The following is a 13,187-nucleotide window of genomic DNA, read 5'->3' as shown; positions in this document are numbered from 1 at the left end:
AGGTTTTGGCCTTTAAAATTTCAGCTTAAACTTTCTACAAAACATGAGAACATTATTATCACATTTTAAATTACAATTATGTATTTGACCCTATTCCTGATAGAAATAATTCACATCAAACTAACATGACCAATACTGTACAGTCTTAAGTACTGTTATTATTATTATATACACATGTAGTCTATATTTATGCTGGTTCACCACGAGCTCTTCTATATTTCAGTAATTTCCCTCCACTGTCCACAGGAGTCATATTTTCCTTTACACTGCTGTATCTGAGCGGTTTCTCCCTCAGGTAATAGAGCTTAGCTTTATTCCTCCTTTCTAACTTTAGTACCTAAAATAATTATAAATTATTAATATTAAAGTAATAATGCAGTACACTGTACAAGATGATTTATTGGAGAGGAATTAATATTGGCAATTGGTGGTCCAATGAAGAAATCACCGATGTAAAATCCACCATTTTGTTTCATGATCTGAGCATGCTCAATGGGGCGCGGTATAAAATTACCAATATAAAATTCGCCATTTGACTTTCCACAGGCAAATTTGCCAAATATTACTCTCGCCAATAAATCATCTTGTACAGTGGACACATTACATTACTTGTATTTCAATGAGACCTGGTGAGTATAATTCAAACATTTTCTCGACTGCCACTCCCCGCATTACATTGCGTAAGGTAAAAACAGACCCGAGTCCTTTATTAGACCTTGCTATACAGATACCAGTAAACGAGTTACGACCCGTCGCGGAGGCTGGATCAGCAAATGTAACCCTCAGGTAGCTACCGCCCACAAAATACGGGATATCGATAATTTTTTTACGTTTTTCCATGTCAGACCATTCTAGGAAAGTTATGAGATTCGTGTTCGCTTCCTTTGGGCTCCGACAGACTTTGCCGTTTATAGTTACTGTACTTTGAGTTGGATCAGCTGGTTCTTCGCTCAACGTTGGGGCCTCCTCGGAAGCCTCTTGCGATTTAACATCATCTTTAGCATTACACACTAAATAAAAATTAAAAAGAAAATATTATTATACATATATATATATTACATATAGACTAATTTTATACAATCCCCATGATGATGCTACAATCAATATCATTACTTTACACTACGTATAATTTTATAAATTACTTGTTCTCGACTGCATGAGACGCATTGAGGCTGCAGTCATTGATCTCAGAGAAACTGATTGCCTGAAGAGAAGACGCGACATGTGTTCAAGAGACATCATTTTTTCCCTCCACCCCAAATGAAGGAAGCACCTCCTTCCCTGGAGGTGTGTCTGCTCCTCTGCAATTGCAAATTGCTGCAAAGATGAAGTTGCTGTTGGCTGCTCTGTCTCTCTTCTTGATCACTGCCGTCTACGGACACTCTGCAAGCGAATGGAAAAGCAGGGTCATATATCAAGTAAAATCTATCAAGATGCAATAAGGTTTTTATGTTAGAATTATATATAGTTGCTCACTGACCGTTTTGCTAAAGACACTGATGATAGCAATGCCTGCAGTGATTTGAGCACATACTGTGGCGGGACATTTAAAGGGATCATCCAGAAACTGGACTACATACAAGGACTAGGAGCCAATGCAATATGGATATCACCCATACCGCTCCAGACAGATGGTGGATATCACGGATACTGGCAGCAGGACATCACTCAAATTAATCCTAACTTTGGTACAGAGCAAGATCTTAAGGACCTGGTTAATGCTTGTCACAGCAAAGACATTTGGGTCATGCTTGATGTGTAAGTCTGTGAGCATTTTAATTCACTTTTTATGCCTTCTTGGACCTCATTAGTGTTGCTAATCATGTTGGTAATCAGAACTACAACGATTGGTCAAATTTTGCAAAGTTTGTTCCATTCAACGACCAGTCACATTATCACAGTTACTGTCTCATAACGGACTTTACCAATCAACAGCAGGTTAGTCAAATCCTCATTCCTAATATAGAAACAGCATAAGTACACATCAGACAATGAGTACTGCTATCTTGCTCTATCACAGCTTTTACAGTCACTTTGTATCAGCAGTACTATAGAATAAATTGAAAGTCACCTTTTACTCTTAAAACAGTGTACCTTATATAGTATTGTTTTTAGGTTGAGGTTTGCCGTTTAGCAAATTTGCCCGACTTGGATCAAAGTAACAGTTTTGTTCGTTCAACTCTTAAGAATTGGGTACAGAGCACTATTCAGAAGTATGGATTTGATGGTATCAGAATTGACACTACACCTGAGGTAGACTAAAATTATTTATTGAATATGAAATGCATTTTTTGTTATAGGTTCCAAAAGATTTTTGGAGTGAATATTCTGGCTCAGCTGGTGTTTTTAGCATTGGTGAGGTGTTCAATGGAGACCCTAACTATGTGTCACAGTACCAAGGACCACTTAACTCAGTTTTGAGCTATCCAATGTACTATAAGCTATCCAATGCCTTTCAACAGAAGCAGACAATGAGAAACATTCATGATGGAGTGCAAGCTGTAAGTGATACAGTTACAGTGCTTTTAGACCTTATAATAATTTTATGCCTTTTTAATTATTTTAGAATCAGAAGTTCAGTGATTCAAGTGTTCTTGGTGGATTTCTGGATAATCACGACAATCCTAGATTCCTAAGCCAAAACTCTGATTGGAATACACTACAGAATGCATTGGCATATAACATATTTGCTGAAGTAAGGCAGTTAATGCTAAATGATTTAAATGTTAATATGTTTATGCATAGTCTATTCCAATAATCTATTATGGTACTGAACAAGGTTTCAATGGTCCCAAGGATCCCAACAACAGAGAATCACTGTGGCCGCATTACAACACAGACCATCCCCTGTATAAAGCAATATCGATAATGGCAAAGTTCCGTAATAGCCTAGGCTCTCAGCTCTACAATGCTCAGCAGATTGAGAGATACGTTGATGACCAGTTCTTTGCTTTCTCTCGTGGTAATGTACTGGTTGCTACCACTAATCTTGGTAGTGGCCAGTCATTTACTCGTACTATTACATACCATCCTTACTCTGACGGAACCAGTAAGTTCATAAAAGGCTTTGACATAATTCCTAGCCCGTGTTCATTATGTACATGAATGTGTAGACAAACAACACTGGACATAATGTGATGTTTTTATATAGAATTAGTAAATCAATTGGATACATCAGATACAGTGGTTGTCAATAACGGACAATTCCAAGTTAACATCAATAATGGCCTACCAAAGATTTATTATCCTCAATCCACTGAAGATGTTCCCTTGGAGGAAGCAGTAGTTTCAGGCCATGATGAAGAGAACAAGACCCATTATAGTAAGCAACAAAGACTCAATTTTTTATAATTCTAAAGTCTAATTCTATTGAGGCTACTCAGTAGTATAAACATTATTTTATTTATCTTACAGCTATCGGTCTAGTAACTGGGTTTGCAAGTCTCATTGTTGTTATTGTCATTGTTACTCTCAGTGCAGCTGCTGGTGTTTGGTACTACAGGAGAAGGAAGAATCATCGCCAATACAATGCTATTAACTCTGATTGAAAATGAATTCTTGAGTGTGTGTTTATACAAAACTGATGAGGTAATTTATAAGTTTTTGTAAAAAAATTTTTTTATGCTGTACAAAAAAGTGAAAAACTGACTATTTTTCTAAACAAAACTTTGAACCATGATCGACCAGTTGGATGAGTTGATTTTGCTTTTCGGTGACTTTGAATTCATGAAGATGTCTTTGTATATGCTTGGGTAGACAGAAGAGCACCTTTGTATATTTCTCCTTACCACCAACACTACCATCATCAATAGAACTGATACACTGGAGACAAAGCTGATAGAGTGAACAGACTCCGGTTTTGAAATAAAAAGTGTCCGGATTGGGATTCTTTGGATCAAGAAACAGCATCATCTCGCTCCGATTGAATCCTCCAGTTGTGACAACGACGGCCTCGTAAGGACTAGGATAATAAGCAGCACTGCTGTGCCACTTTCGCCCCTGGCAAGGCAACACTCTACGATACATATTCCAAGACAGTGTTTCCGTGTCGAGGAGCCACGCATGCGAGAGCTGGTCTCCATTAGTATCCTGGCCCCAAAGGACGAGAAGGTTTTGCTTGGTAAACAGTGCATCGCTTGGATTAGTATTGTTCTCAATGGAAGAAGCTAGGGAAGGAGGCTGTACATAGAAGGGATCAAGAAGAGAGACAGCTGTGTGGAGTGAGCGAGGAGAAGGCCATGGCTTATCAGGCGACGGTTGGATGATAGGGCCAGACCAATGCCAGGATGAAGTATCAAGTATATGTAACTCATTCACTCTCTCCTTTTGCTGCCTACCACCAAACAATGCTATCCTGTGTCTATCTATCCTTGTGAAAGAGGCAGCTGCACACGGAGGAGGTTTCATTCCGGTCGTTTCAATCCCTCTCCACACTGACTCTCTGGTGTCGAATATATGGAGCTCATTAGTCCATACGGCATTGAACTCTTGACTCCACAAGTAATTGGCTCCTCTCTGGCGCTGCTGAGCCTTGTTCATCACCCCAAACCCACCAAATATGAGTAGCAATCCTCGACTATCGTCCAGCGTTACCATACCAGCTAGATACTTTGCCATTGGCCCGTCGTAATCGTTGATTGGCTCAAGTCTCTTCCACTTCCAAGTGTTGACGTCGAGCCTGAACAGCCCTCTATAGTACACCTCTTTCTCCATTGTACCAAACCCACCAAACAGGTAGAGCGTGCTTTCTCCTACTCCGGCCATTGAACACCCTGTGACAGACTCAGGCATGTCTATGCTCCCACAATCAAACTCTTCCCAGACTCCTCCTCCCTCTGACTCTGGGGAAGTTTCAAAGGTGCGCCATTCTCCAGTCGTAAAATCAAATACCTCGATAGTGCTTTCAGGCTCCGATTTTGAAGTGAATGCCGTGTCTCCTCTCCATTTGTACAGTTTGTGCCCGAGGACTACAAGACTGGAGCCAACTCTTCTCGTGGATAAAGACATGTTGTTCTGACGTTCCTTTTCCCAGAGCAGCTAGCTCCTCCTAATAGGCACGCCCAGTCTTAGGCGGGGCTTGTAATTTAACACCCACGCTTTTAGTGGGCGTCAAAGCTTACTCAGTGCAGAGATAGACAACAAGGGCTTGGACTAGGAGTCAGTTTATTTGAAGAGATTCTCGCGTCCGTGTCTTTCTCCCTGAAAGAATGTCGCTACTACCCTCTGGTTGGATAATCAACGAGTTTCCAAAGTGGCTCGTATTCGTGAGTCTTTTATCCAACTCATCCCAGCAACCATCACCAATCTTCCTCCCCCCCCTCTCTCTCTCACTCTCTTTTCTTTACAGGGGACATGGTTTCTCCTCAACATCGTTCTTTTTATCTATCAGTTTAACCTCTTCCAGACATCCAATACACAATTTTATATGCGGTTCTACCTAAAGGTACAGTCTAGATAGCTACATGAACACACAATACACAATACAGTATTGATAGCTGCCTCCTAATACCTTATTAGCATTCTACCTACTCACTCATGAAAATAATAGCAATACAGATCTAACAAGGTATGCATCCACTGCTATGCGCATATATGCTTCTCAAAACATACAAGGGTTTGTTTTTGTGTCTTTATCAATCCTTATTTGTTGGTTTTTCTATTTACTATGGCCTTTTGTGGCTTTGGCTCCATGTGGTTATCTCTCAGGAAACTGGCTCACATTGAAGTCCTTTTAAATACACTAATCCTATAGCAACGTTTAGACTATACATACAAACGCATAAGGACACGCCTTGATCATGATTTCATTAGCATAAGCCTAATAGGTGCTATAATGGTCAGGGCTGTTGTGGCTATTGCCACTATCTCTTGTAATAGACACCATTAACATGTCAATAGTATCATATAAACAAGTCTTGAAAGAGGAAAGGGAGGACATGCTATAATTGCTATGTAACACAATACAAATAGTTTTATTATTATTAATATTAATAACTAGTTGGACATCAACATTGTGTTTATTTATTTATTTTATTTTATTTTATGTTATTTAGGAAGCATTGGCTTTTGCCCGAGGTCCTGCTTTGCCAATTAATTTCAATGTGATACTGATCCTGTTGCCAGTCTGTAGGAACATCATATCCGTCATTAGAGGATGTACTAGGGTAGGTCAATATAAATGGTTTTGGTTTCACTGTTTTACAAAATTTTTGCACAACATATTTCACATTGCCCATTCTTTCACTCTTCCTTTATCTTTTATCATCTTCACTGTTTTACAAAATTTTTGCACAGCATATTTCACATTGCCCATTCTTTCACTCTTCCTTTATCTTTTATCATCTTGACTCTCTCTCTCTCTCTCTCTCTCTCTCTCCCTCTCCCTCTCTTTTAGGTGGTTCCCCGTAGCATCAGGAGAGTATTGGACAAGAACCTGACCTTTCACAAAGCCATTGCATGGATGCTGGTTGTATCCAGTACCATGCATGTCGTTGCTCATTATTATAACTATGAAAGATTAGCGAGGTACTCTCCTCCTAATAGCCTCCCTCCTGGAGACCAAGCAACATCTATACCTACTCAAGCACTCCCTTTTAATGGCTCAGTAGGAGTAAGTATAACTAGTTGCAATTATTGCAGTCAGTTTTGTGTGTGTGTTTTCTTGTATTTATTTTTGCATTTTTATTCTCCTTTATCTAGCAATTGAATCCTATCCATGCTTGCTTTATCACATGTAAGTTCACAGTATTGGTTTATAGCTTTCGGTTTATTTTATGTAAATAATATTTAACATTTCCTTATTGGCACACAGTCACACACACACACACACAAACACACATCTCTCACTAACTTTTTCTTCTCTTTCTTTCTCTTTTCTTTTCCTTTAGATGCCGGAGTAACAGGTCACATTATTACTCTGGTTTTATTTCTAATGATAACATCATCCGTTACGTACATTAGGTATGCATGTACATGTACATGTAGATTAATAAAATATATTTCTTGTCAGGCGTTCATTCTTTGAAGTATTCTGGTACACTCATCAGTTGTTCATTGTGTTCTTGGTTGGTCTTGGCATACATCAGTATGGGTACGTCATATTGTACACGTACAATGGATCAATAATAACATTATGACAATTAGTATAAAGATGATGATGATGTCATGCTCTATGATTGCTGTTTCTTTTTTACAGTCGTTTGCTCCCTGTGTTTCGTTCAGCCAGTCAGCTTCAAGATGTTGGTCTAGGTGTGTGTGCATATGCTCCTACTAGCTCGGAAAATTACACAAGGTTTTGTACTAATCTCAATTTTGCTCCTGCCGGTCCCACCGTGAGTGTACCTAACTATTACACATCCACAATAGACTATGCTGAAAATACATTAAATTAATGTTATTGAATTCATGAGGCAAAGTTTATTGTTTAAAGTATCACAAACATGTCCTGATAATGCATTGATGCACTGTGATGTTTCTTCTGTTTAATTTTGTATTTTTCCTTTCTGTTCAGTCATGGATGTTCCTCTTATGCGGTTTACTGATTTACGGCCTTGAGCGTATTCTGAGAGTTGTGAGAGGATTCTACTCTGTTGTCATCATTAAGGTAACTATATCAGGAGAGGAGGAGAAAGGAGGAGTATACTTTATTGCTATCATAATATGCTTAGGTTGTGCAACATCCTTCCAATACTATCGAGATACAAATGAGAAGGAAAGGATTTCATGCTGAAGCAGGCCAGGTATAGTAATAGCACTCACACTCACCACCATTTGTTATATAACTACATGTAACTGTAGCATGAAATTTGAACCATTCTTCGCAGTGTTATGAGAATTATAAAACACACATTCCACTTTTGGCCAGAAAAACAGTCTACTCTTATCAAATATCAATCATACCATACTTATGATACATTGGAATTTTAAAGGTTTATGTAACTCCATATACAACTACAAAATCAACTGCTTACATATTATGTACACAGTTTAAGTTTATTCTTTTTCTAGTACGTGTTTGTCAACTGTCCTTCCGTTGCATGGTTTGAGTGGCATCCTTTCACACTGACATCAGCTCCCGAGGAGGACTACTTCAGCGTTCACATTAGAATACTTGGAGACTGGACGAGTCAGTTACGCACATAACACTCATGCAGTGCATGTACATGTACATGTAGCTTCTTAACTATGTGAACATAATTATTGAAAATTTATTTCCCTATAAGAGAAGTTGCTATAGTACTCTATCATGTATGATAACAAATAGGAGATAGTCCATGAAGACTTATTATGATCGTAGTAAATAAGAAAGCCTTACAAGACTATAAGATAATGTTTATTTAATTGTAAATTGAATGGTCTCTTTGAGAGAGTGGATTTGTCCCTCTTCCTTGATAGATAAAAGTCGGTATCTCACTATTGCTATTACACATTTGCTATACTGTTAATATAATATTTATTGTCACTGAAAACTAAGTATATATTGTATTTTACAATAATAGGAGGAATAGCTGACAAGCTTGGAATGAATCGTAATGATTTCCAGCAGTCCTGGGAGCTCCCAAGGTAACTCCATACATTACAATTGATTATCCACTCACTGGTATCTCTTATTCCAGTATTTATATTGATGGCCCATTTGGCACAGCTAGCGAGGTATGTTAGTCATTTCATGCATAGTAAATTCCTTACAATTTCACTCCCACTTTCTCAACCTCTTTGTTTTACCCTCCCCCTCCCTTTGACTTATAAAAATTATTTCACCTTCACCCTGTTCCCCCCTCTCTCCCTATGTCTCCAAGGATGCCTTTGAGCACCCTGTAGCCTTGCTTGTTGGTGCCGGTATTGGTGTGACCCCGTTTGCTTCTGTTCTCAAGTCTCTCTATTACCGTATAACAGAGGAGGGTAGCGGGCTCGTCTTGAAGAAGTTGTACTTTGTTTGGATTTGTCCCGAGACTTACGCCTTCGAATGGTTTGCTAATCTCTTCCAAGAGCTTGAGCAGCAGCTCATTGATAAAGGGATTGATGACTTCCTGACCAGTTGGATCTATTTGACTAGAGGATGGAAGGACAATCAAGTGAGGCCCTTTAATATGCTCGCATATGCACTATTCACTTTATGTTTTTATAACTTTATTATGTATTAGAAAATGTAAAGTTTTCACTTAGCCATTTTTGACAAAATTTGGCCAAAGACCCTGTGCTATAGTACAGGAACTTTTGTCAGATTTTTGAGCAACTTTAGATATTTGTAAAAAATTTAATTTTGATCGAAATTAGCTGAAAATTTAGAAACAACATAAGAACATGTATCCATATCAGAAAAAATTATTAAAATGAAAAATTTTACCTAGACATTTTTGACGAAATTTGACCAAAGACCCTGTACTATAGTACAGGGACTTTTGTCCGATTTTTGAGCAACTTTAAATATTCATAAAAAATCTAATTTTGATCAAAATCGGCTATAAATTTAGAAACAGCATAAAAACATGTATCCATATTAGAAAAAATTATTAAAATTAAAAATTTTCACCTAGGCATTTTTGACAAAATTTGGCCAATTCATTTGCCCAATTTTTTAACCAGTTCAAAATTTTTACAAAAAAATTTTTGAAAATTAAAAATTTTCTACTAGCCATTTTATTAATTCCTTTAAAAATCAAAATTAGTTCAAAATTTCTACACAACAAGTGAAAATACTATAGATGCAATACTATTGCTTTAATAATGATTTAATTTTTGCTTGTTTATTTTAAAATGCATTATCGTAATTAGGCATTCTATTTGATGTTAAACGAAGGTAGAGTGACGGCCGAACATGCTACTGATGACATGGTGGATGCTATCACTGGCCTTAGAGCGGAGACTACATTTGGGCGGCCTGAATGGGAGAAAATATTTGAAAAAGTTGCACTTGCTCATCCAAAGTAAACTATAATTATATGCGGTATACGCTCGTAATAAATTTGTAAAAAAATTCAAAACTATAATTAGATGTGTGCTAATAAAATAATTGTAAATTTTAATTTTTAATAGCATAATACTAGCATTAATATAAATGTAAAAAGTTCATTTTCCATTATAAATGTGATAATTGCCTTTTCTTCATTGTCTAGTACTGATGTTGGTGTATTTTTCTGTGGCCCATCAGTTCTGTCACATAATCTACACAAGCAGTGTAACGCTTTTACCAAGAAAGGCGGATCCGCTGGAGCTCGTTTTTACTACAACAAAGAGAATTTCTAAACCTCTCAATGCCAATTTACTCAGAAACACAACAATAATTTGTTTTGTTTTATTGAACTGTAGTCATTTTGTTTTTTAGCGCTTTTTGCTGTATTTAGCTTGATTTTTTTTAGTTGTGGTTATTGATGTAAACTTTTTGAACATAATTTTAGTTTTTTCCTGAACCGATTGTTATTGGGGCTGGGTTCGATATTCGTAAATAAAATTGAATTAAATTTTAGAATAATTTTATTGTAATTGATTGAGCAGCATTATTAAGTAATATTAATTATGTGTATGCACAAATGTGTCATTATTATACAGTAGTAATTGTCATTGTTTGCTAAGCAGATTTGAATAAGGACTTCATTCTCTTTTTGATTTTAGACAGTAAACGTCGCACTGGCTTGAGTGAGATCTTACGGCGTCTCCCTCTTTCCTTTATATTAGTACGAGTGTCTTCATTATCTCTAGTAACTGGACCACAGGATAACACTTCTGTTTTTAGACTTGTATCATCATCATCGTCATCATTCATCTCTTCATTATCTTCTTTTGTAGCGTCGAATGTATCATTGTGCTCTAAAGACACATCTATCAATTCGATTTCTTCAATTTCAGACTCAGATGCAGTGTTATTAATGATTACTGAAATGTTACTATCGTCATTCAGTAGCACCAAACTGTATTCAATGCTTTCCTCATTGTCATCCCTTTCTATGAACTGCTTTACTTCAATCATTTTCTCATCGTCAATCATTTTGTCTATTTCTTGTTTCTCGTGGTCATTCTCCTCGTTATTCTCTTCTGTAGTGTAATCATCTCCTCCATTGTACTCTTCCATCCTAACAGCAATATAAACACCCTCCTCTTCAGTCTTAGAGTCATTGTCTATCTCAGTAGCATCACTCGTACATTTCTCATCATTACTGGTATCTACTAGACAGCCTACAATGGATTCCAGTAAGCTCTCAATCTTGTTTGATATGTCATGAGCCTCTGACTCAAGTAAGCTAGTATCATCTGTTTCATCAACATCTTCTTCATTGGTAATGATTGATTGTTCCTCTTCCACTTGTTCATTGATAGCTATCAGATCTGCTTCTATGCTGAAGGGAACAGTGTCATTTTTGTTCTTTCGTTCAATGTCAGCCTCTTCATTCTCCTCATTAGCAGTAATGTACTCTTCCTCTTCTTCTGTCAATGAGGACTCTTCATCGCTCAATGATTCACTTGAAGACTCACCCTCACTCGATAATTCTTCATCGCTCTTTTGTTCGTCTGATTCACAGTCTTTGATCTCCATATCATCCTCATCTTCTTCATAGTTATCATCATCCACGAGGTTCTCATATAAATCCAATATATTCTCCAGTTCATTGTACACCTCTAGCATCTCCTCCTCCTCCTCCTCCTCTTCTGATATGGTATCAATCGTTGCACGTCTCACTGGATGTGCTGATACATGATGCACTACCTCATCCTCTGGGATGGTTGGTAGTGACGGTCGTACAGAGCAACGATACTTGCGTCTCTTACTACAACTCTTATTGTTACGAACTATTGATGAACGGGGACGAGCTGGACAAGGTGAAGCCGGTGTGGCAGCATATTCCGGTAGTAGCTCACTCCCATCTATAGCATTATTCAAGGACTCATTCTCTCTACTCTGCAGCTCAGACCTCTTCACTTTCATAACTGCTCTAGAGAATCCAGTTTCCTTTACAATGTACACGTATTCATCAGGATTCTCCGATTCTGGAGCATTGTCTTCTTCTTCTTCTTGGCAGCTCATGGAGTTGCTCTCTTGTACGGACTCATCTTGATCCTCTTCTATTTCCTCGTCCTCGAGCTCTTGCTCTTCATCATTGTCAACCGTATTTTCAATGATGGGAGGAAGCACTGAAGATTGATTAGGGAAAGGAATGTATTCAGGAACTGGAGGAGAATAGTTCCTTGTAGGAAGAGATTGAGTGATAGAAGGTAGTCTGTAGTTCCTGTTACAAATATTCAGAGAGTAGCGGTCACATATGGATCGAGAGCCGGCATATTTAAAGCGATCATTTGCCATGACAACTGCTGATACTTCGAGTTTACCGGGATCACCTCTTTCTTGAGAGAGATCAATAGATGGCAACACTCTTCTTGGGTGCCCATTAAAAACCAGACCCTGATGGACTGGACGAACTCCTCCTTGCTGCAAGGGAGAGCCGGAAAGTACTTCACGAGGCACTTGCATCTGATGAGTATCGGATCTAGCAAGGAGCTGGGATGGTGAGTGAAAGCCTGAAGACATTGCTGCTTCAGTCATCCTTGACTGAGGACCAATCTGAGGAAGTGAGTTCTTAGGCTCATCTGGTTCTACCCTCCTCCCTGTGTTCTTCTTCCTCAGTAGTCTAATCATGTTATTCTAAAAGAAAATAATAATCATTTTAACAATAAAAGCAAGTAGCTCACTTTATAAATCCTCACTACAGCAATGAGATTGCAAAAGATAGAGTGAAGTATCAGTACAGCTGTACAAGAAGAGAAAGTAACTTGTTTTAGCAAAAACTTTTGCTTACCAAGTACTAAAATAGAGAATATGGCAACAAATAAAGAAAAGCACAGTATTAATGCAGCAGCAAGATCAATAGCGCTAGCCATTAATTCCTCATAGAAAACAAGAGCGAGCACTCCTGTAAGCTGTCTAAGGATACGGGACTATGGAAACAAGACCTGCCATTATTTCCCGCGACGGTTTCCCGGGCTTTCAGTTTCACAATTTGGCGAATCAAATGATAGCCCGCGAAATCATGGCAGGAAAAGTGCATCTGTGTTTCCATAGTCCCGTGTCCTTAGACAGCTTTCAGGAGTGCTCGCTCTTGTTTTCTATGAGGAATTAATGGCTAGCGCTATTGATCTTGCTGCTGCATTAATACTGTACTTCTATTCATTTGTTGCCATAATCTCTATCTTAGTAC

The 13,187-nt window shown here is 38.1% G+C and overlaps 4 protein-coding genes across 4 annotated transcripts; 2 read left to right on the top strand and 2 right to left on the bottom strand.

The window, feature by feature from the left end:
• Window positions 1-79: 79 nt before the first annotated feature.
• LOC100639946 (39S ribosomal protein L19, mitochondrial-like) lies at window positions 80-1,257 on the bottom strand. Its single transcript, XM_003386235.3, has 3 exons — window positions 1,143-1,257; window positions 610-1,010; window positions 80-337 (listed from the first exon to the last, which is right to left on the bottom strand). The coding sequence occupies exons 1-3, from the start codon at window positions 1,240-1,242 to the stop codon at window positions 188-190; spliced, it is 651 nt and encodes a 216-aa protein (XP_003386283.1). The 5' UTR covers window positions 1,243-1,257; the 3' UTR covers window positions 80-187.
• A 43-nt stretch (window positions 1,258-1,300) lies between these two features.
• LOC100638552 (alpha-amylase-like) lies at window positions 1,301-3,644 on the top strand. The gene is made up of 9 exons (XM_019995889.1): window positions 1,301-1,418; window positions 1,469-1,758; window positions 1,812-1,938; window positions 2,116-2,253; window positions 2,301-2,501; window positions 2,567-2,695; window positions 2,746-3,049; window positions 3,152-3,322; window positions 3,415-3,644. Exons 1-9 carry the CDS (start codon window positions 1,326-1,328, stop codon window positions 3,546-3,548), a joined length of 1,587 nt encoding a protein of 528 aa, XP_019851448.1. The 5' UTR covers window positions 1,301-1,325; the 3' UTR covers window positions 3,549-3,644.
• On the bottom strand, window positions 3,525-5,039 carry LOC105312591 (kelch domain-containing protein 1-like). The gene has a single exon (XM_011405358.2). It carries the CDS (start codon window positions 5,005-5,007, stop codon window positions 3,649-3,651), a length of 1,359 nt encoding a protein of 452 aa, XP_011403660.1. The 5' UTR covers window positions 5,008-5,039; the 3' UTR covers window positions 3,525-3,648.
• A 71-nt stretch (window positions 5,040-5,110) lies between these two features.
• LOC100639820 (cytochrome b-245 heavy chain-like) lies at window positions 5,111-10,409 on the top strand. The gene is made up of 16 exons (XM_003386234.3): window positions 5,111-5,264; window positions 5,348-5,443; window positions 6,054-6,164; window positions 6,395-6,610; window positions 6,700-6,733; window positions 6,888-6,960; window positions 7,010-7,090; window positions 7,196-7,331; window positions 7,511-7,603; window positions 7,668-7,739; window positions 8,008-8,125; window positions 8,499-8,562; window positions 8,616-8,652; window positions 8,799-9,074; window positions 9,775-9,926; window positions 10,116-10,409. Exons 1-16 carry the CDS (start codon window positions 5,208-5,210, stop codon window positions 10,243-10,245), a joined length of 1,746 nt encoding a protein of 581 aa, XP_003386282.1. The 5' UTR covers window positions 5,111-5,207; the 3' UTR covers window positions 10,246-10,409.
• The last annotated feature ends 2,778 nt before the right edge of the window (window positions 10,410-13,187 follow it).

This window comes from Amphimedon queenslandica, unplaced genomic scaffold (genome assembly GCF_000090795.2).
Source record: "Amphimedon queenslandica unplaced genomic scaffold, v1.1 AMPQUscaffold_13429, whole genome shotgun sequence".
Classification (NCBI taxonomy): domain Eukaryota; kingdom Metazoa; phylum Porifera; class Demospongiae; order Haplosclerida; family Niphatidae; genus Amphimedon; species Amphimedon queenslandica.
This window is presented reverse-complemented; position numbering and strand designations above follow the sequence as displayed.